Source organism: Mirounga angustirostris, unplaced genomic scaffold, assembly GCF_029215605.1.
Source record: "Mirounga angustirostris isolate CCGP_5_RB_7025 unplaced genomic scaffold, mMirAng1.0.hap1 SCAF_8, whole genome shotgun sequence".
Taxonomy (NCBI): Eukaryota; Metazoa; Chordata; class Mammalia; order Carnivora; family Phocidae; genus Mirounga; species Mirounga angustirostris.
In genome coordinates this window covers 2,387,911-2,411,793 of record NW_026991716.1, presented here as the reverse complement: position 1 = coordinate 2,411,793, position 23,883 = coordinate 2,387,911, and the positions used below count along the sequence as shown (strand labels likewise).

General features: G+C 42.9%; 1 protein-coding gene across 17 annotated transcripts in view; it reads right to left on the bottom strand.

Annotated features, from left to right (window-relative positions):
* Positions 1-1,682: 1,682 nt before the first annotated feature.
* LOC123837350 (zinc finger protein 883-like) overlaps positions 1,683-23,883 on the bottom strand; it is a 53,110-nt gene continuing 30,909 nt past the window's right edge. The window contains exons 1-5 of one of the 17 annotated variants that reach the window (XM_064598395.1): positions 16,260-16,732; positions 8,131-16,153; positions 7,604-7,752; positions 6,906-7,050; positions 1,689-4,732 (exon numbers count right to left, since the gene is read on the bottom strand). In XM_064598395.1, coding sequence (XP_064454465.1) covers positions 2,604-4,532 — 1,929 coding nt within the window. In that variant the 5' untranslated portion in view covers positions 4,533-4,732; positions 6,906-7,050; positions 7,604-7,752; positions 8,131-16,153; positions 16,260-16,732 and the 3' untranslated portion in view covers positions 1,689-2,603. The other 16 variants (XM_064598398.1, XM_064598396.1, XM_045866226.3 and 13 more) reach the window with 16 other exon arrangements.

The following is a 23,883-nucleotide window of genomic DNA, read 5'->3' as shown; positions in this document are numbered from 1 at the left end:
AAGCAGTGACCTTACATTTATAAAAACGAATGGGTTTCTATTGTAAACAGAGACAGGAAATTGATATTTAGCAGAGACCAAAGTGAATGAGTGATTCAGGAAGTGAGCAGTTATCTCCACAGCAAGCTATGGAAGAAAATGCCAGAATAACTATGTGTGAAAGTCCGGTATCCATAACTGAAATCCAGTGGCAACTTGCTGGAGAAGATTGACGATGTCAAGTTAAAAAAATCCCAGGATAGGGGCGCCTGGGTGGCTCAGTCATTGGGCGTCTGCCTTCGGCTCAGGTCATGATCCCAGGGTCCTGGGATGGAGCCCCGCATCTGGCTCCCAGCTTGGCAGGAAGCCTGCTTCTCCCCCTTCCACTCCCCCTGCTTGTGTTCCTGCTCTCATTCTCTCTGTGTGTCAAATAAATAAATAATAAATAAATAAAATCAATCCCAGGATAGTGGTGTTAAGTATAGACATTAGAAATTATTGTGGAGAACCATATCCTATTCAAAAATAGCTATATGAAGAAAAAAAAGGACTGCTGTACAGTATAATTTTTTGTTTTATTATAATCACTATACATTTTTATTTGTTTTAATTAGTTTTATTTTTTTTAAGTTTTTATTTACTTATTTGACAGAGAGAGACGAAGTGAGAGAAGGAGCATAAGCAGGGGGAGCGGCAGGCAGAGGGAGGAGCAGACTTCCGCTGAGCAGGGAGCCCGGTGCGGGGCTCGATCCCAGGACCCTGAGACCATGACCTGAGCTGAAAGCAGATGCTTAACCAACTGAGCCACCCAGGCACCCCTAGTTTTAAATATATATATTTTAAAAAGTAAGTATGGTTGTATATTCATGGATGGAACAAAATAGAGTTCGAAGAGCCATCCTGCAAATGAGATAAAGCACGTGTGTTCATCATGGTCTTGTTACTACAGCGCACTTCCTCAGTCAGTAAAGATGTACTGAGCATCTACTCTATTTCTACTTCTACTTAGCTTCTGTGAAGTTATAAAACTCTGAGGTATGGAACCTATCTTTAAGGTGATTACTGAACATCAAGGAACCACTAAGTACTAAAGTCCATGTGAATAAATGCTACAGAAATTCAAAGAAGGAAGAAATGAGTGCTGGGGCGCCTAGGTGGCTCAGTCGTTAAGCGTCTGCCTTCAGCTCAGGTCATAGGATGGAGTCCCACATGGGGCTCCCTGCTCAGCAGGGACCCTGCTTCTCCCTCTCCCTCTGCTGCTCCCCCTGCTTGTGTTCTCTCTGTCAAATAAATAAATAAATAATCTTAAAAAAAAAAAGAAGAGATGAGTGCTGAAAGCAGCTGATGAAGGTGAATCATCATCATCACCATCATCATCATCATCCAAGACTATGTATGTGCTAAACCATAAAAGGAAGTTTGAGAGGCAGAAATTAGGAAGGTAAATAAGGAGGGTATCCTGATTGCAGTTAGCATATGGTCAAAGTGTTGGGAAGTAGGAGAGAAAGTGGGAACTGCCTGGCTGAAATGTATCTCAAAGGGAGAGTGGTGTTTGCTGTAAGGGGAAACAGGCTGAGAAAGCAACAACAAAAAAGTCATAAAGTAGCAGCTTTATGATAGTCTCTTACACTTGTGCTCATAGTTTTTAAATCCATTGCATAATTCGCTAAAGTAGGCTCCTTTTCCAAAACCATTAAATTTGTTTAGTTATCAAATGCTTTTAAAAAATAGTTTGATTATAAAACAATGCATAGGCATTACAGAAAATTTGGAAAAGATTAACTGGTCAACTTAAAATCACAGGTTTCTGAGATAAATCTTCATATTTTCAGGCTAATATCTCTGTAATCACAGGACAAAGACAAGAGACCAACAGACTTTTCTAGGTGAATGGGATCTCAAGTTTTATTCTCATTCATGTGGTCTTTACATGTTTAAGGTATGGAAACAACAAATGCATTTTCCAATTTCATCTTTTCTTGGTAACCTGCTCAAGACTTTAGAACTGTTTTCTAGTTCCTTTTCACCTGGGACATGATAGTGACCAATTCAACTTAATAGAGAAAATGTATATTGCAACATTAAATTTGGGTGGATTCTAGGTAAGCCAGCCTTTACCAACAATTTGATTCACTCTTTTTGAGGATTTATCAAACACCATATTCTTAATCAAGACCCCAACCTTCCTACTGCAATAATTAGCATAATTTATACTATTTTATGTCTCAATCTCCTTGAATACTCATGGTATGTTTAATTTTGGAGGACCAATACAAAGGTAATAAATAGCATGTAGTCTATATCTTTATTGAATTCCTCATAACTACTACATCCTCACATTGTAAATCAGACCTGTTGTAGAATAAATAAGTCACAATTTGAGAGTCACATCTATAAAAACATGCATTGGTAATAAATAAAATAAATGTGGATCTTAAAGATCAATTAATCAGGCCTTCCAATTTTTTAGGTGAGTAAATTAAGGCATGAAGAGGTAAAGTGACTTACCCTAAAGTAAGTAATAGAACTAGTTGGTAATAGAGCTGAGATTGGAACCCAGGACCTTTAAAACCCAGAGATGTGTGCCTCCCACTAAACAATGTGGCCACTCTAATTAACAGTTTTCATGATCCTCCTTCTGTTTCCCTGGGAAGGGTCTCCACAGTAGCCAGACCCTCAAGGCATTCAGAGGATTTCTCTCCAGTGCAAGATTTTTCATGTCGAATAGAAGAGTTTTGTCTAAATGTTTTCCTACACTCAGTATGTATATTTGGTTTCTCCCCACTATGAATTTTCTGGTGTTTTGTAAGATATGTGCTCTGGCTGAAGGCTTTTCCACATTCATTACATTTGTAGAGTTTCTCTTCAGTATGAATTTTCTGATGTTTTTTAAGGTCCATCCTCCGGCTAAAGGCTCTGCTACATTTACTGCACTCATGAAGTTTCTCTCCAGTATGAATGATTTGATGTTGAATAAGGCCTGAGCAGTAACTAAAGGCTTTTCCACATTCACTGCATTTACAGGATCTTTCACTAAAATGAGTTTTCTGGTGATTTGTAAGGCTTGCATTCTGACTGAAGGCTTTTCCACATACGTTACATTTATAGGGATTCTCTCCAGCGTGAGTTCTCTGATGTTGAATAAGTGCTGACCTATCACTAAAGACTTTTCCACAGTCATTGCATTTATAGAGCTTCTCTCCAGTATGAATTCTCTGATGTTGAATAAGAGCTGAACAGAAACTGAAAGCTTTCCCACAATGATTACATTCATAGGGCTTCTCTCCAGTGTGAGTTCTCTGATGCTGAATATGCCCTGAGCGGTCGCTGAAAGCTTTCCCACATTCATTACATTTGTAGGGTTTTTCTCCAGTATGAACCCTCATGTGTTGTGTAAGGAATGAACTCTGGGTGAAAGTTTTCTCACATTCATTACATTTATATGGTTTATCACCTGTATGACTTCTCTGATGTTGAGCAAGGTATGTCCTTCTGCTAAAGGTTTTTCCACATTCCTTACATTCATAGGGCTTCTCTCCAGTATGAGTTCTCTGATGTCGAATAAGAGCTGAGTAGTTACCAAAGGCCTTCCCACATTCATTACACTCATAGGGCTTCTCTCCAGTGTGAATTCTTTGATGCTGAATAAGGGCTGAACAATCACTAAAGGCATTCCCACATTCACTGCATTTGTATGGTTTCTCTCCAGTATGTGTTCTCTGATGTTGAATGAGATCTGAACAGTAACTGAAAGCTTTCCCACAGTTACTACATTCGTAAGGTTTCTCCCCAGTGTGGATGATATGTCGAATAAGAGCTGAATGATCACTGAAAGCTTTTCCACAGTCATTACATTCATAGGGCTTTTCTCCCGTATGAATTCTCTGATGTTGAGTACGATGTGCACTCTGACTGAAGGTTTTACCACATTCATTGCATTCATAAGGCTTCTCTCCAGTATGAATTCTCTGATGGAGAGTAAGATGCGTGCTCTGGCTAAAAGCCTTTCCGCATTCCAGACACTTATAGGGCTTCTCACCCGTGTGAATTCTTTGATGCTGAGTAAGGTATGTGCTACGACTGAATGTCTTGCTACATTCAGTACATTCATATGGTCTCTCCCCACTATGAATTCTCTGATGTTGCATAAGGACTGAGCAATAACTGAAGGCCTTCTCACATTCATTGCATTTGTAGGGCCTTTCTCCTGTATGAGTCTTCTGATGGTTTGTTAGGTGGGAACTCTGGTTAAATCCCTTTCCACATACATTACATTTATAGGGTCGCTCTCCAGTATGAGTCCTTTCATGTTGAACAAGAGCAGTGTGGTCTCTGAAGGTTTTCCCACATCCACCACATTTACGAGGTTTCTTTCCACCACACTTCCTTTGTATAATTAACTCTGAGTTTTGTTTGAAGATTTTTCCATGTGTACCATGTTCATGAAAACACTCTTGTATAAGATCACTCTGTTCTGAAACTATTGATTGTAGAGTGAAAACTTTTCCAAATTCATTAGATTCTGTATCTCCTTCTTTGGCAGGAACTTCCATACAGGTGACTTTATCGTGTCCCAGATACTTCTCCTGGTTTAAGTGCTGATTCTTAAACTGTTCTCTAGACTTCCAGGTATCTCCCAGTAGAGACTTTCTCTTTTTAAATTCTTCTGTGTTTATTCCTCGGGATGGGCCTTCTTTGAAAATGTCCTGCAGCTCTACTGTTGATTTCTCGGCTTTAGGTCCAGACTTGCCATCTAAAAGACATAAAAATACAAATCCACTGTGTCCAAAGCTGGAAGAAGAGAAGGTGTTCTGTGAGGAATGGGGTAACGAAATTGTAATACTGAGAATATACAATACGGGGGATATAAATGTAACCTAGTAATCCAGGGAGGGGTTAGCTGGAAATGCTAGTGGTGTGAAAGAGTCTGATTTAAAACAAAGTAATCAAAGAGAATGGAACAGACATTGTCGGGAGAGAAGGTGATTTGGGAAAAGGCTAAATTGTAGAGATTAGAAAAAACATGAAGATGAGCTGGTATTAAGAAAGGAAACTATTATCCTAAAGCCCATTAAGAGCTCTTTAAATGTCTCTTTAAAAAAACCTTTTCTTTTGGGGCACCTGGCTGGCTCAGTCAGTGGAATGTGCAACTCTTGATCTCGGGGTTGTGAGTTCGAGCCCCATGTTGGGTGTAGAGATTACATAAAAATAAGATCTTTGAAAAAAAAACCAAACTCTTCTTTTAAATTTGGTTTCTTGACTTCCACAAAGCAATACCTTTACCTACTCCCTCTTTGTTGAATAACTGCTGCTGACATTATTGCTTTACATTTAATGAAAGAAGAGCAGAAACCAGGTCTAAAGAAAAAAAAGGTTGAAAAGGGAGAAATTTACTTTTTTGAAATGAAAAATAATTCTCACGGCTTTCCAATGATACGTATTTCTTTTTTACTTTCGGTCATGGACAGAAAAGATAAGAAACACTAAGCATAGAGGACAAAAGAGAGATGACCCTTCTTTTTGCATATCAGCATATCTAGAAGTTGTCTTTAACTATGGGTTCATACTTAAGATTGAGTTACTAATATGTTGATTGAAAGTTAAGTGTTTGTGTGTAAGGACATAAGGAACGGGTTTCACTGCAGGATTACTGGGCAGGGGCCTGGCTGTTTCATTAGATGACCCCCCAAACGTTGGCACCTATAGCATTTTATTTTGGGCTGATTAGTTTCCCCAGAATGAAATCCTTCGACCTTGTACTTGGGGAGGAGGTGGTATGTGGAAGCCTGACTGCCCATCTTCTGAGTCAACTGAAAGGAAGAACTGGGGGGAGGGTCTCTCTATTCAGTGAGTAGATTTTTTTTTAAGATTTTTATTTTATTTATTTGAGAGAGTGAAAGCAAGAGAGATCACAGAGGGAGAGGGAGAAGCAGATTTGCCGCTGAGTGGAGAGCCCCATGTGGGGCTCGATCCCAGGACCCCGGGATCATGACCTGAGCTGAAGGCAGAAGCTTAACTGACTGAGCCACCCAGGTGCCCCAGTGAGTAGATTTTTTTAAAACATTTTGTTTATTTCTTTAGAGAGAGCATGAGCAGGAGGAGGGGCAGAGGGAGAGAGAGAATCCTCAAGCAGATTCCCTGCTGAGCTCAGAGCCTGAAACAGGGCTCGATATCACCACCCTGAGATCATGACCTGAGCCAAAATCAAGAATCAGCCTCTTAATTGACTGAACCACCCAGGTGCCTCAGTAAGTAGTAGATTTTCACTTAAACATCTGTTTTCGGTGTGAACCCCAGATCATAGCATGTAATAAGCAAACATTAAACATGAGGAATTAATTATTTTATTAACTGTACTTCTAACATTGAACATTCATTCCTCATAAATGCTTCTCCTGCCCTCAAAGCCTTTCTTGCCTTCCTTATTTTGCCCAACTAATTCTTGACCATATTTTAGAGCCCCACTCAAATTACACTAGTCCCGGGGCGCCTGGTGGCTCAGTCATTAGGCGTCTGCCTTCGGCTCAGGTCATGATCCCAGGGTCCTGGGATTGAGCCCCACAGCGGGATCCCTGCTTGGCGGGAAGCCTGCTTCTCCCTCTCCCACTCCCCCCTGCTTGTGTTCCCTCTCTCGCTGTGTCTCTCTCTGTCAAATAAATAAATAAAATCTTTAAAAAAAAAAAAATTACACTAGTCCCATGGACATTCCTAACTCTCGTTTTCCTGATCTCCCACAGTATTTACTGTACTGTTTTAACTTCTGATTTTAGTCCTTAAAAGCAGTGCCTTATACTGTTTATCCATTATGTTGTGTGTGCATATGTGTGTCTCCAGAGTTAGCGTTTCATGCCTTAGAGGAAGGAAACTTGAATGACTTTTGTGGGTGTGGAGTTAATACTTAGTGAGTTTATGCCAAGCTGACTCACCATATTGGCATAGTTAATCCTCCTAACAAGCCTGGGAAGTGGAAAACGGAATCTTTACTTTGGGAGAGGTTCAGGGTGTTGAAATCACTTGCCTCAAGTTACACACAAGCCCGAATTCCAGAGTCCAGGGTTCATCTCTACTGCCCTAGGAAGCAGATGGAGCAGATGCTAAAGATTAAAGACAGAAAATCCTGAGTTTTAATCCCAGCTTTCTACTGACTATCTGTGTGACATCAGGGGAAGCCCCCCATTTGGCCTCTTTCCAATCCTCAATATTACTTATAGCATGATTTTTTTTTTCAACTCCTTAAATTCTTCTCAAACTTTTTAGATACAGGTCCTTCATGTTTTGATCCATTGCCAACCCAGCCTCACCATTTGTCACTCTCACACATGCCTTATATCCAACCACACTGTGTTTACTTCCTAGACATTTATCAAATTTCTCACGTCTCCCGGCATGTGTTGATCTTTTATCTAGAACTCCCCTTCTGCCACCTACTGTCTGCTGAGCTACTTCCAGCTCACTCTTCAGGACTCAGTTCTAACATCATCTACTCTAAGCTCCTTATCTATATTCTCATTGCCTCTATAATAATAAAATAATTCCTATAAATAATAACAGCTGATACTTAATCATGCTTAGAACCATCACTGTTCTAAGTACTTTACATGTATTTAATCACTTAATCCCTTACTGGAACTCCAGGAGGTAGAAGCTATTCTTATCTTCATTTTATGAGTGAGGAAAAGGGGCATAAAACTGTACAGTCCCACGCAGTGACCTCCAGCCACGTGACTGCCGAGCACTAGAAATATGCCTGCATCAAACTCAGCTGTGCTGCAACTGTAAAATACATACCAGATTTTGAAGACTCAAGAGAAAAAGGGAAAATATCTCAGTAATAAAGTTTTCTTTTGATTAATCGTTAAAATGTTCTAGGCATATGGGATTGGATAAAAATATTCTTAAAATTAATTTTACCTCTTTTTCATTACTTTTCTCGAGCATGACTAATAGAAAATTTAAAATTACACATGTGGGTTGCATTTTAGTTCCACTGGTCCATGCTGGCTTCAGGACATGAAGACATTTGTGCAAGGCTGCAGAGCTAGTACGTGGCAGAGACAGGATTAAACCCAGCCTCAGAGCCCCCTCTTCACCACTGCTCCCATGCTGAGTCTGCACTACCCCATCACAGCACTCACCAGTGTCTTTACTAACCTCTGAGCTTCCGGAGATTAGAGACTAGAGTCTTTAACCTCTGAGCCCTCAGCTCCTGGCACAGCGTCTGGTACACAGAGTATGCCTGATGAATGTCTGGTGAGTGGACAGATGCTTGTGGTCTTCTTCTGAGAATGCCGCAATGACAGCAGGGTTTTTACTTTTTTAAGATTTATTTATTTTAGAGAGAGAAAGAGAGAGAGCAGGGGGAGGAGCAGAGGGAGAGAATCTTCAAGCAGGCTCCCCGCTGAGTACAGAGCACAACATGGGGCTCGATCCCGTGACCCATGAGATCACAGCCTGAACTGAAACCAAGAGTCCAACACTCAACCGACTGAGCCACCCAGGCGCCCTGACAGCAGTTTTTCAAGATTAGTCTGCCCACCCTTTTTTTTTTTTTTTTTGCACCTAAACCCTGGAAATTATTTAAAGAAAAAGGTAAGATAAAGCCACCATCCTAATATTTGGGACAGTAAATGTTTGATAGTACCTACTTTTCAAATAATCACAGGCATAAGAGCTAAGAGGGATAGTCAACCTGTAAACCATAAGCACCACTGAGGAGACAATTTTTCACAGATACCCGCTGTTAAGAGGCACAAACAGAAACCATGAGAGGAACCCGAGGAGTAGTCAGAGAATTATGCGAATCAGAGCTTCACATTGTCACGCAAGACCTGAAAAGATGGTTTCACAAAGGACAGTGCACTCAATTTTATCTGAGAAGAGAAAAGGGGGTTAAGGAAATGCCATCAGATTCTTCTGGAAGGAAAGGAGTAATGTCCTTTATAAGCATATTTACAATACAGTCGTGAGAGACAAATTATAGAGCATATAGATATGGCAGGGATGCTGGACTTATGAAACTGGGAATTAAAGCTACTATGATTAATGTGGTAAGTGCTCTAATGGATAAAGTAGACAGCATGCAAGAACAGATGGGCAATGTAAGGAGAACCAAAAAAAAGCAAGAGTTTTTTTTAAAGATTTATTTATTTGAGAGAGAGCACGAGCAGGGGGAGGGGCAGAGGGAGAAGGAGAGAAAGAATCTCAAGCAGACTTGGCACTGAGCAGGGAGTCGGACGTGGGGCTCGATCTCAAGACCCTGAGATCCTGACCTGAGCTGAAATCAAGAGTTGGACACTTAACCAACTGAGCCATCCAGGCGCCCAACATGCTAGAGATTTTTCAAAAAACTAACAAATGAAGAATGCCTTTGATGAACTCATTAGTAGACTGGACACAGTTAACGAAAGACTCTCCAAGAGGATATATCAATAGAACTTTCAAAAACTGAAAAGCAAAGAGTATAAAGACTGAAAAAAACCAAACCAAAACACCAGACACTTGTGAACCTTGTCCTATGTATCCCTTCATCTGTCTGTTCATCTGTAACCTTTATCATATCCTTGATAATATACTAAACTGGTCAACATATGTGTTTCCCTGGGTTCTGTGAGCTGTTCTAGCAAGTGATGGAATCCAAGGAGGGAGGTCATGGGGGCCATGTGAAGTGGGGGCCGTCTGTGGAGACTGAGCACTTACCCGGTGGAGTCTTTGCTAACTCTAATTAGTGTCAAAACTGAAGTGATTTTTAGGGTGCTCAGTTGGTGTCACAGGGAATTGCTTGGTGTGGGGGAAAAAAATCCCCCACATTTGGTGTCAGAAGTGTCCTCTGTGGTAGTCGTGTGAGATTACGGGAGAAACCCAGGAGTGTGTTTGTTAAAGGAAGATAGACCTACAACATATGTGTGTCTACTGTCCAAATAGACTGCAATTACCAGTTTGTATCGCAGAAAAAAATCTTTTCCTGGGCAGCAACACTCTTTACAAACAGGACTGAGTTGGACTGAGCCAATACTTATATTTCAATTTGATCATTTTTATGAAGAAAAGGCACATCTGACAATTAGAATAATGCCAACTGATTATCCTTCTCCTTCCAAGCATCTTTAGGATACCTCTGTTTTGAGTAAATGACTGAACTAATAAACTTTTATTCTTTCAACATATATTTATTGAACACCGTGCTAAATACTGACAATATGTGCTGAGCAAAAAACCTGATAGTACCTGATCTCGTAGAGCTGAGTGTCCAGGAGATAAACAACAGTCCCACAAACACACACATAATTGTAGTGGTGACCAGCGTCACAAAGAAGAGTCATACGATGCTATGAGAGTCTCTAGTAAGGCCATCTGACCCGGCCAGGGTTTCAGGAGAGCTTATTTGAAGAGACAATGCTGAACAATTTCTGAAGGATGCTTGGAGTCCCCTTGGCGACAAAGCAGAGCAAACAGGAAGTGCAAGGAGAGGTGGGGAGGGTGAGAAACAGAAGGAGGCCAGTGTGGACAGAGCTCCCCGGGCTGTCTGTGCTGAATGGGGGCGGGGGGGACAGAGGCCAGCTACGGGGGGCTCACAGGCCACGCAGAAGCATTCAGTCTTCAACCCAACAGCAGGAAGCAGTCATTTCAGAGGAGGAGACGGAAGATGACAAAGCCACATCGAGTGTTAAAAAGGATCTCTCCGGCAGTAGGCAGGGAGGTGAAAAGGCCAGAATGGACATGAAAGAATATTTGTGTGGATGCCCCAGAAATCGAGGCAAGGTGAGAATGTGGATTCGAGAGACAGCAGAGACAGAAAGCAGTGATGGATTTGCAACATACGGGGGAGGGACAGGCCGTGGGGACACAGTGGGCAAGAAGGGACAGGAACGGCGCACTTCTGGGTTTCTGGAACTTCTCTAACACGACCAGCGGATGCGGCCTCTTCACCATGACAAGGCTCACTGATGGACAACCAAGTGTGTCTCTTGGGTTTTTTATGTGATCCCACTGCAGAAGTGATTAAGTTCTTCAGGATGAAGGGAAATGATACCAGATGGAAATTCTGATCCCCCAAAAGAACTTAAGAGTACTAGAAATAGTAAATATCTGGGTAGATGAAAATTTATTTTTAAGTTTGTTTTTATCTTTTCAATTTTTTTTATCATACATGTGACTGTTTAAAGGAAAAATTATAACCTAATTGCCTTGTACATTTCACAACATATGTACAGGTAATACATGAAACAACTAGAACAAAAGAAGAGGGTGTGATAATGGGATCTATATGGTTGTAAGGTTTCACATTTTATTTTATTTTTATTTTTTTAAGATTTATTTACTTATTTTAGAGATAGAGCAAGAGTAGGAGAGGCTGAGAGAGAGGGAGAGAGAATCTCAAGCAAACTCCCTGATGAGCACAGAGCCCCACTCGGGGCTCGATCTCACAACCCTGAGATCATGACCTGAGTTGAAACCAAGAGCTGGATGCTCAACCAACTGAGCGTCCCAGGAGCCCCTAAGGTTTCACATTTTAATGTGAAGGGAAACATTAATGCTAAGAAGCCTGTGAAGAATTAAGGGTGCATACTGTAATCCCTAGAGGGACTACTAAAAATAATAATGAAAAGGAGCACAGCTAAAAGCTAATAGGAAAATTGAAAACAAATATTTAAAAATATTTAAGTAGTCTATGAAACAGAAGGAAAGGAAAATCAGGGGAAAACAAGGGGACAAACATAAAGCGAATAATAAAGTGGTGAGACAAATCCAAACATACTAGTAATTACTAATATAATTCAAATAGTCTAAACCAGGGACCAACAAATTATGATGCCCGAGGGCCAATCTGGCCCAATGCCTGTTTCTGAAAATAAAGTTTTACTGGATCATAGCTGCACCCACTCATTTACATATTGTCTATTGCTGCTTTCTCTCTTTACTCTTTTTACCACTCTTGGCAGAGTTGAGTGGATGTGACAAACTAAATGGCCCATGAAGTCTGAAATATTTCCCATTTGGCTCTTGAATAAAAAGTCTGTCCAATCCTCATCTAAGCTCCCTGATTAAAAGGCAGGGATCATCAGAATAAGACAAACTATATGCTTTCTACAAGAGACATATTTCATATATGAAGACACAGGTCAAGGGTAAATAGAGACAGATTTACTATGCAAACTGTAAGTGTAAGAAGGCTGGGCGGCTATGCTGTCAGATAATAGATTTCAAGATAGAATATTATCAGAGCTGAAGAAGGACATTTCTTAATTTTCAACAGCCATGTCTCAGCAATTGACCAAATGCAATTTAAAAATACAGTTAGAACAGGAGATCTGAATAACACTATCAAGCACCTTGACCTGTTTGATACTTTAGTATATGACATCCAACAACTGCTGAGTTCCCAGTTCTTTAAGTCCACATGGTACCTTCCCTACCTAGATAGAGCAGATGTTAGGCCAAAACAATTTTCAGTAAGTTTAAAAAGATGGGAATCAGCATCTGAGCTGAGACTTGCACTTCTAGCCACAGTGAAATAACGAGAATCAGATGTATCCTCCTGCCTGGAACAACCAAAAAATATATGAACAATGACGAAATCTGAAGTGACAATATATATTTTGACAGCAGACAAAATACATGAAACAATGGTTTTTAAGATACCAGACATCCAGCAGTAAAGGTGACCCTGAGACACAGACACAGATGGGGAGAGCCCCACAACTGCCCTAGTGTGTAGGCAGCCTCTAAGATGATCCTCAGTGATCCTTGTATCCTGGCCATCCCAGCCTTGTGTAATTCCCTTCTCTTGAGTAACCTGCTCCAACTAATAAAATATGGCAACATTGAGGGAATGATTAGGTCACAAAAGAATGTTATTTTGTCGGGGTGCCTGGGTGGCTCAGTCATTAAGCGTCTGCCTTCGGCTCAGGTCATGATCCCAGGGTCCTGGGATCGAGTCCCACCTCGGGTTCCCTCCTCGGCAGGAAGCCCACTCTCCCTCTCCCACTCCCACTGCTTGTGTTCCTGCTCTCACTATCTCTGTCTCTGTCAAATAAATAAATAAATAATCTTAAAAAAAAAAAAAAGAATGTTATTTTGTCTTGGTAGCAGATTCTCTCTCTTGCTGACTTTGAAGAGGCAAGCTAGAATACTGGAGGTCTGTGTGGCAAGGGACCAAGGGTGGCCTCCCATCCAACAGCCAACGAGAAACTAAGTCCTGTGGTCCAATAACGCAACAAACGGAATCCTGCAACAACCACAGAAATAAGTGAGGAAGTGAATCTTTTGCACAACCTTGCAAAAGACCCTGAGGTAGAGGACCCAGCTAAGCCGTGTTCAGACTCCTGACCCCGGGATAATAAATGCGTGTTGTTTTAAGCCGTGTTGTTTTAAGTTTTCGGGATGATTTGTTACATAGCAATGGATAACTAATACATCCAACAGACTGCCTTGAGGGTTTCCAGGCTGTAGCACAGAGGGAATATGAGGGAATAAATAGCTCTCGGCTGAGAACTGCTTTGGTCCCACTTAACAAATCTTAAAAGCAAGACCTGAAAGGATCAAACTGTTTCCAAGTAACTTAAATGCATCCCAGATAAAAGCTCATAAATATTTTTAGGAACACAAACATACCTACCATCCAAAAAGATAAAATTAATACTGTCTGGCATTCAAACAAAGATTACTAGGGAAAAAAAGAAGAAAAATCACAAACCACAATGAAAAAGAATCAGTCAATAAAAACCAATCTGAACAAACACATGTGAGAATTACAACTGATGTAGTTACATTGCACATGTCCAAAATGAGTAGAGAATAGCAGGCAAAATTTTTTAAAAAGGCTCAAAATGAACTCAGAGATAAAAACTAAGAAGATCAAGATGAAAAATGCAGTGATGGGTTAATGGCAAATTAGACACTGCAAAGTAAAGATTGGTGAACTTGAAGATAGCAATAAAACTATCCAGAAAGAAACAGAGAGAAAAGATCATCTTTTCAAAAGAATGAACAGAGTATCAGGCAAATCTAAACCGACTAGTATTTGTGCAATTGAAATCTACAGATTGGGGGAGTGGGGCAGAAAAAATACTGGAAGAAATAGTAGCTAAAAATTGTACAAATTTGATGAAAACTACAGACCCAAGAAGCTCAACAAATTCTAAGCACAGAAACATGGAGAAAACTAAACCAATGCACATAATAATCAAATCAGTCAAAACTACTGACAAAGAGAAAATCTTAAAATCAAACAGAGAAAAAAGACACATTAGAAATAGAATACAGACAGGGCGCCTGGGTGGCTCAGTCGTTAAGCATCTGCCTTCGGCTCAGGTCATGATCCCAGGGTCCTGGAATCGAGCCCCGCATCGGGCTCTCTGCTCTGTGGGAAGCCTGCTTCTCCCTCTCCCACTCCCCCTGCTTGTGTTCCCCCTCTCTCTGTGTCTCTCTCTGTCAAATAAATAAATCTTAAAAAAAAAAAAAAGAAAGAAACAGAATACAGACAACACATCAGAAACAAAGCAATCTAGAAGACTATGGAGCAACCTCTTCAAAGTACTTACAGAAAGAAAAAAATTGTGTCACCTCAGAATTTTATATAGAGAGGAAATACCTTTCAAAAATGAAAATAAAATGGGGCACCTGGGTGGCTCAGTTGGTTAAGCGTCTGCCTTCAGCTCAGGTCATGATCCCGTGGGATTGAGTCCCACGTCGGGCTCCCTACTTCTCTCTCTCCCTCTCCCTCTGCCCGCCCTCTGTTTGTGCTCTCTCAAATAAATAAATAGAATCTTTCAAAAAAAATAAAAAAAGTTAAGTAACTATTCTAAGCCCATCATACAATCAATAAAGCTCAAATGAGCACTGAAGTTCAAACCGGTTTGCTTTTCAAAGCCAGGCTGAATGAAAACTTATGTTCACAGAAAAAATTCATGTACATGAATATTTAGAGCGGTACAATTCATAATTACCCCAAACTGGAAACAATCCAAATGTTCTTTAATGGATGAACAGATTAAAACAACAACACTGGTATACCTATTTAGTGGAATGTTACAAAGGAATCTCAAAGGCATGGTGCTGAGTGACAGTTGCCAGTCCCCAAACGTCATACAGGGTAAGATTCCATCCATCCATTCCATTCCATCCCATCCCGGAAAAGACAAACTAGAGAGATGGGGACCAGTCTGCCGGAGGTTAACAGTGGGAGAAAGGTGTGAATATAATAAAGGGAGAGCACAAGGCCGGTTTCTGGAGTCAGTGAAACAGCTCTGCGTCCTGATTGTGGCGGTGGTTTGGTTGCACGCTTCTAAACATGGTAGAATTGCACGCCCCTCTCCTATCAATTTTACTGTCTGATAATTTTGAAACTAAACAACCCAGGCCGTTTTCATTAAGCCACGATGGATAAAAGGCTGGCGTGGGAGAAGGGGTCACGGGAAGTGACACAGGAGGGGCTTTGCTCCTGGCTCCCACCGCGCTCCCTACAGAAACCGCCCCACCCCAGGAAGCCTTCTTCCCACCTACTCCTACAAACTTCTCTCCCTGGAAAGGAAAGCTGCCTGTCCTCACATCCCGTCTGCACCTCACCCCTGTTCTGTACAGATACCGGTTTCTGTGACTCGTCCCGCAGAACCGACCTCCTGGACCTGCAGGTACACAGGCAGGCTCAAGAAGGTGGTGAGACCCGTGCTGCGTGAATGACCTCGGGAGCCTGGTTAGTGAACTTGAGCTGGCCTCCAGGTCAGAACGGGCCCTTCTGTTCCGAACACCAAGAGCTACAGATCTGGTCTCCCGTCCCCTCCTGCTCCAAGCGGGGCTGGCCCCCCAGGATGGAATCCCCGAGGGGAGGCAGATGCAGAGCCCGGGCTCCTTGAAAATACAGAAACACGAAAACATGGAAATGCAGCTTGCTCCACACTGCACGTAGGCGAACAAATGTCTGACTGCAGACCCTGTTATTCGCCCTCCGGACACGGCCCTTCTATGGGGATGGCCAGTCCGTCTCAGCCGAGGGGAGGACGCTCTGCCCGGGCTCCCAGCGGGGACTCCGGCCTGGCCGTCTCCACGGGGCTTCCCCAGCTGATGAGGCTGGACGTTGTAAGCACCCATCTGATGCAGCTTTGCCTTCTTCTCCTGTACTGCCTCCGATCACCTCCACTATGAGTAGATTCCTTTCCTCTCCTGCTTTCATTAGTTCCTATAATAATAATAATAATGCGTTCTTTCCTCTTCCGCACCGAAACGCGGCTGCTGTGAATCTTTTGTGCAGAACACCCCCACGCCGCACCCGGCCACTGTCTCACCTCTCTCTCCCTGCACAGTCGTCGCCGCCAGCGCGCGGTGCTGCGGCCGCCCGGGCATCACGCGGGCTCCGCGGCCGCGCCACCGCGGGCCCGCTCCCCTAGGCGCCCTCCCTGCGGACACCCGCCTCCTTGCGGCCTCTGCACCCCAGGCCGGACCCCGCCACGCTCCGGGGAGCCCCTAGCGCCGGGCTCCGAGGCCCGGACGCCGCCCGGCCGAGCACCCGCCGAGACGCACCGCGGATCCGGGGCCTGGGGGGCGTCGGCGCCCGGACCCCCGCGCCGCTCGCGGGCAACAGCTGCCGCACCTGAGAAGGTGCCAGAGCAAGGCCCTGTGAAACTCCGGGACCGGCCAGGCCTGGCCCACCAGCCCCGGGCTAGGGCACCAACCGCCCGGTCCCGACACCGACCCCGGAGGAACCACGGTTCGGCGGCTCCCGGCCCCGCGGGACCCGCCCCTTCCCTCCGGACATTTCCCAGATGCGTCTGCGGCTGCGCGGACTCGGGGCGGGGCGGGGCTAGAGCCGATCCACGTGACTCTAAGTGGGCGGGTCTTCCGGGCTTGGCCGGTCTCGGTCTCCAGGACGCAGCCCCAGTCACGGGTATACCTGAGTAAGTTGCACGCACCGAAGTGCCTCCGCAAAGGAGAGAGGCGGGTTCCTACCTTCTCTTCTTAAACCATGATGAAAAATCATAGAGCCACAGGAAAACCAGACTCCTTCATTTCAGGATGGCGACAGACAATGACTGTTAAACACCAACTGTGCTAGGCGCTCTTCTAAGCACCTTATATGTATTATCTCATTTGAAAAAGCAAAAATCGGCTCTGCCATAGACCAGACTCAGAGGACACTGATAGGGCCTGCTGCAAAGTCAACAGCAAATATTTCTCCCAAAATCATACTGGAGCTGTAAATTTCACCATGATCCTCTTTGAATAATTACTGCTTTCTTATCAATGATATCTTTGCCTTGCTGCTCCCACTTAAAAAATGACCGAGAAATCTTCTTTGCTAAAATCAGAGACTGTCAGAAACTATTTGACATCACTGTCAGGATAAGTAAATGCTCCACTCTTGCCTGGGGGATCGGAGCCACCTTCAACAAAAACAATCTCTTCCAAGCTAGCTGTAGAGCTCCAGATACAGCATTTTCACACACAACGTGTCACATTTATGGTAACTTTGAGATTTCAAAAACAAAACAGGACCCTGAACCTACTTTTTAATCCAGACCAGCCGGGGTGCCTGAGTGGCTCCCTCGGTTAAGCATCTGACTCCTGGGGCGCCTGGGTGGCTCAGATGGTTAAGCGTCTGCCTTCGGCTCAGGTCATGATCCCATCGTCCTGGGATCGAGCCCCGCATCGGGCTTCCTGCTCAGCGGGGAGCCTGCTTCTCCCTCTCCCTCTGCCTCTCTCCCTGCTCATGCTCTCTCCCTCTCTCTCTCTGTATCTCAAATGAATTAAAAAAAAAAAAAAGCATCTGACTCCTGATTTCTGCTCAGGTCATGATCTCAGGGTCACGACATCAAGCCCCATGTGGAGCCCTGTGGCCCATGTGGAACTCAGGTCAGCTCTACACGGGGCGGGAAGCCTGCTTAAGATTCTCTCTCTCTTAAAAAAACCAAAATTAATCCAAACCAGCCTTGCATTGAGTCTATCAAAACACTTCCATAAAATTTTACCTAAAATTTTAATTTTTCTCAAAATTCTGCAATAACCCTGTTTCATTCTTCATGAGATGCTCCAGGTTACTGCTGGTGATGGTCTACCTTGTTGCGGGGGATGAATAAACCTAATTTTGTTGGACTATACATTTATTCCTGGTAGTCCTCATCAGATGTGTCTTAGCACATTTTACCACAAAACATAAGCTCCAACAGAGACTGGCATGTTGTAGATAATCAAATAATTTTTGAATAAATGAAGTCATTATTATTAACCTCATTTTACAGATGAGGAAACAGTCTCAGAGCGGTTAAATAAGGTTACTCATGATTTGGCTAGAGGAGCTCACATCCTTAATTGTTGTGTTGTGGGCCCTACTACTTGCCCAAGATAGGACATGCTTCAAGTTTCAGAACTAGCAAATGGCAAAACTAAGATTAGAGTCCATGGTTAATCTTAGTCCAATTATTTTCCTACCCTACCTACTGGGGTATTTGTGTGTGTGTGTGTTTGTGTGTATGTATGTGTGTGTGAGTGAGAGAGACAGATGTATACTCTAGCTCATCTACCTGACCTTGTATAGACCTCAATATATTTACCAATGACAATATCTCCAAGATCCAAATACTGTCGTATTTCAGATGGAAACTGTCAGATTGCATCCCTTGATAAGGTATGGCCTTGATGTAAGTTGTTCATTCTGACAGTGATGAATGTGAGTGAAGGGGCCTAGCTCAGAGAAGCACATTGGTAGTTGGAAGAAGTCAATGCTGAGCAGAAAAGTGGAGTGGCTGGTGCTGAATTAAGTGCTTATGTGGATGCATCTCCGAAAATGTCATAGGCTCTTGTTCCTTCCTAAATAGACAAGCCTGAGAGACAACATCAATGGATTTGTCTGATTGTCTCTCTACATTTCCTGAGTCTTATATCCTTATATCTAAGCAAGCCTCTCACAGTCCTTTGGCTAAGAATGGGCAGACTTTGAAACCCCTCACAGTGTGTGGCATTCTCCCTTGGTGCATCTCAGAGATTGTTCCTTGGTGGTTCCTTCCATAGGTTGTTACGAAGATGAAACGAGTTATGAATGTGATGCTGCTAAGAATCGAGCCTGGCAAATGACACAAGGAGCCTCGCAAAGAAATTGGGAACAGTTAAGAGAGAGTCAAACAGAACTCAGAATTCAATACGTAGAACGTTAATCCTCCTAAATGAAAAATTGCCACAAAGATTCCAATAAAGCAAAATTGGAAAAAAAAAAAAGCAATTCTATCTGGAAAAATTAAAGAGTAGAAAATCATTGTCAAAGTAAGCTGGGAAAGATTAAAGTTCATGACCTTCAGTGATGTAGCAAGACACGGAAATATATATATATTCCATATGTGCATGAGTGTGTATGGAAAGAAAGAAATGCATCTGAGCTTGAACCTGGATCCTGTAGATTCACAAATCTAAATAAAGAGCTAGTTTTACAGACTTCTCAGGAATGTATACATATTGTAAGGAAAAATATGTGTCCTTAAAGAGAAATAATAGAAATTAATGGTCTGCATGCATAACATTTTTTTCAAATAGTTTTGAAAGTATTTTTAAGTATGCAGGTGAATGACTTGACAAATGTATACACTTGAGGAACCACCACACTGGTCATGATACAGAACATGTCTGTCCCCCAGAAAGTTCCCTCATAGGCAGTATCCCTGTATGCAACATTTTAGTGATTTCCCATTAAATAGATGAAATCAGAGGGTTTTTTTATTAAAAACATATTTGAATTATTGGTTTTATAATAAAAATTTATATACTACTTTGCTTGAAGTTATGTCTCTTGGAACTTGTTAACTAATTTTAACTGATTTTGCAAATGAAAAATAGTCTTATTGACTTTTACATACTCAGACTGCCCCAAACACCAGCCAGCCCTTAGAGTTGTACCAAAATTACCATCATGTCATTAACCCATCAATGGGTGGATTAAACAGAAGTCAATGGAAGTGTAAACCTGTATTTTCCATTTAATATTATTGAATACTGGCCTAAAGATTTTGACAAATAATTTCTGTCCCCTGCCACAATTTCTGATCTCGATGTTTGGTTGTATTATAACTGTGGCCATACAATCTAGAGAATATTTTAAATTGTATGTGAACTTACACTGATTAACAGCCAGCTAAAACTAAATAGAAGTGCATTTTGCGGGGAGAGGAATCAAGTTTCACAGTTTCATCCTGTTTAGGTCATTTCTGGTTTCCTCCTTCTATGCTGTGGGTATCTCAAGGGAACTCGGATTTACTAACATCTTACCTTCTGACCTAAGGCCCAATCTACTAAAGTGATGTGACCTCATTTAATATGGGTAATTAGGTTCACTCATGAAGCATAATAACATAGTGCTCTTTTAAAAGGATTTTCTTTATTAGAGAGAGAGCGCACACATGCATGAGCTGGGGGGGCAACGGCAGAGGGAGAGGGAGAAGCAGACTTCCCGCTGAGCGGGGAGCCTGATGCAGGGCTCGATCCCAGGACCCCGAGATCACCACCCGAGTCGAAGACAGCTGCCCAACCATCTGAGCCACCCAGGCGCCCAGCATAGTGCTTTTTAAACCAAGTGCCAAGTAATAAGAAATAGGCTCAGAGATACAGTATCTGTCTTTCCTGATCCTCTACTTCTTCACTGGTATGTTCAGAGAGAAGATAGGCTTCAAAAAGTACATGTCTACAATCCTGTAGAAATTTATTCTTGTGAAATACATCTTGAAAATCACTCTCTTCCCATGTGTCTTTCCCCCTGAGATAAAATCTTGTGGTGTTGGGGATGAGGAAGTGAAGAGAAGCATAGTGATGGAATGAACAGCTCTGTTAAAGGGCTCAGTTATCTAAAAGGTGTCCCTTTGCTTCCATGGGTCCTCTGGAATTGTCTCTGTCACAGCTGTGATAGATACTTGGATTCCTGGCTTCTCTGGATAGAACTTGTGGATGTAGAATTTGGGATGATCTTCCAATTAAAACATTTTCTCAATTTTTATGTGGGTGGTTCCATTTCCATTTGGGGCACTCCTTTTTAAAATTTTTCATTATTAAAGTATGCATGACAGTCAATGTTATATTAGTTTCAGGGACACAACGTAGTAATTCAATAATGCTATACATCGCACAATGCTCACTACCATAAGAGAGGTTACCAGCTGTCACCATACAACGTTATTATGATATTTTTTACTAGATTCCCTGTGTTGGACTTTTCATCTCCGTGACTTATTTGTTTTATAGGGGAATTCCTATTTTTTAAGGTTTCAGAAAGCTTCTGAAGATGAGGGCATGAAAAGTCTGACTGAAAATGTGTTAATGAATGATAGAAGCATTTACATGGAATGTCTATAAGAAATACTGATGGGGGTACCTGGGTGGCTCAGTCGTTAAGCGTCTGCCTTCGGCTCGGGTCATGATCCCGGGGTCCTGGGATCGAGCCCCACGTCGGGCTCCCTGCTCGGCGGGAAGCCTGCTTCTCCCTCTCCCACTCCCCCTGCTTGTGTTCCCTCTCTCGCTGTCTCTCTCTCTGTCAAATAAATAAATAAAATCTTAAAAAAAAAAAAAAAGAAATACTGATGAAAAGCTGAAATATCAGAACTACACAATACCTGTCCTCAAGTAGCTCACAGAATTTATTTGTTAGTGTCTTGCTCTCAACATTAACTGGCTGGCTTTTCACGAAATGTCAAGTCTTAAACTTTCCTTGTATTGCCAGTGAAGTCTTTGATCTCAGGTGATGACTGATGTTTACCTGAAGTCAATACATTCTTCACATTCACAGAATTTCTGGGTAGCGTGAGTTATTCGATGCTTAAAAGGATTCTATTCTGGGGGTGCCGGGGGGGCAGTTACTCGAGTGCCCGACTCTTGGTTTCGGCTCAGGTCCTGGTGTCAGGGTCCTGGGATCAGGCCGCGTCAGGCTTGATCTGCTTGAGAGTCTCTCTCCCTCTATCTCTCCCTTCTCTCGCCCTCTCAAATAAATAAATAAATCTTTATTTAAAAAAGGACTGTACGCTGGCTGAAGGCTTTCTCAGACCGACTACCTTCCCAGGGGCTCGCTCCTGGGTTCTGACATTTGGCAATATTTGCACTCTGGCTGGGGCGCCCGGGGGGCTCAGTTTCTTAACCGAATGCCTTCCTTCCACAGCTCGGGTCATGATCCCAGGGTCAAGCCCCACATCGGGCTCCCTGCTCAGCAGGGAGTCTGCTTCTTCCTCTGCCCCTCCCCCCAACGCGTTCTCTTTCTCTCAAATAAATAAAATCTTTACAGAAAGAAACAAGAGGCCTTTTAAGTGAATGTCAGGACTGTGGCTCTCACTCGTGAGTGAGGTGGGGAGCGGCTGGAGGCTTGCGAGCGGCAGGTAATGTGATGGACGGTGAGTGCCTGGGAGCTACGGTGGGAGCAGCGCGTTGGACGGGAGGGCAGGAGGAGTGGAGCCCAGCACACAGACGTCACCGCCCAGCCCGCGGCACGTCCTTTCTCCCGCTGTGCCAGCCCCAGGTCCCCTCCGTGTCCAAGGCACCCCGGGATGCACCGAGCACCGAGCTGCCGGGACACTCCGCTTTCCTTCGGATTATTTAAGGAGACGCTGGCATTTTAAAGATAGGCTTTTACTAAAGAATAAAAAATATAGGAGCAGAAGTGGACGAGTTCAGGGAGTACATGTCTCTCATCCTACCCGGTGCCCCTCACTCACGTCCTTCACTCCAACCCTGCAGGAACCCGAGCTTCTCTCGGTGGATATAGACAGAAGCCAGCTTGGCCACCACAACGGTGGGCTTCTCAGTCCTTCTTGGGGTACGGCTGTTGGAAGTCATGAGGTGGAGTGAGGATCATATTCGCAGTTCAGAGCCCAAGGACAAAGAGAGGTGTTTGGGGGAACCATAGAAAGTATCTTCCAATTTATCCAGGAGGTGAGAACTGGACAGTGCAAAACATCTCGAGGGTTCTGTTTGGGAGGAAAAAAAAAAACCTAAACAGTAGCTTCCAAGAAGGACTGAGAATCCCACCAGTCTGGTGACAGAATCAGTCCTTAATATATTGTCTACTTATTTTGCTGACTCGTCTTTTCCCATCTGTTGCAAAGTCCATGAGAACATACATTTCTGCTCAGCTATGTACATTGAATAGGACCTGGTAAACAGGAGACACTTACTAAATACATAAATGAGTGGATGATTGCCTTTCCTTTACTTTCTTACATTTATTTTTAATTTAAATTTAATTAATTAACATATATTGTGTCATTAGTTTCAGAGGTAGAGGTCAGTGGCTCATCAGTCTTATATAACACCCAGTGCTCATCACATCACATGCCCTCCTTAATGCCCATCACCCAGTTACCCCATCCCCCCACCCCCCGCCCCTCCAGCAACTGTCAGTTTGTTTCCTATGATTAAGAGTCTCTTAGGTTTGTCTCCTTCTCTGATTTTGCCTTGCTTTATTTTTTCCTCTCTTCCCTATGATCCTCTGCCTTGTTTCTTAAATTCCACGTATCAGTGAGATAATATGATAATTGTCTTTCTCTGACTGATTTATTTCACTTAACATAATACCCTCTAGTTCAATCCATGTCATTGCAAACGGCAAGATATCATTTTTGATGGCTGCATAATATTCCATTGTATATATATACCACATCTTCTTTTTCCATTCATCTGTTGATGGACATCTGGGCTCTTTCCATAGTTTGGCTATTATGGACATTGCTGCTATAAACATTGGGGTGTAGATGCCCCTTCGGATCACTACATTTGTATCTTTGGGGTAAGTACCCAGTAGTGCAATTGCTGGGTCCTATGGTAGCTCTATTTTTAACTTTTTGAGGAACCTCCATACTGTTTTCCAGAGCGGCTGCACCAGCTTGCATTCCCACCAACAGTGTAGGAGGGTTCCCCTTTCTCCGCATCCCCGCCAACATCTGTCGTTTCCTG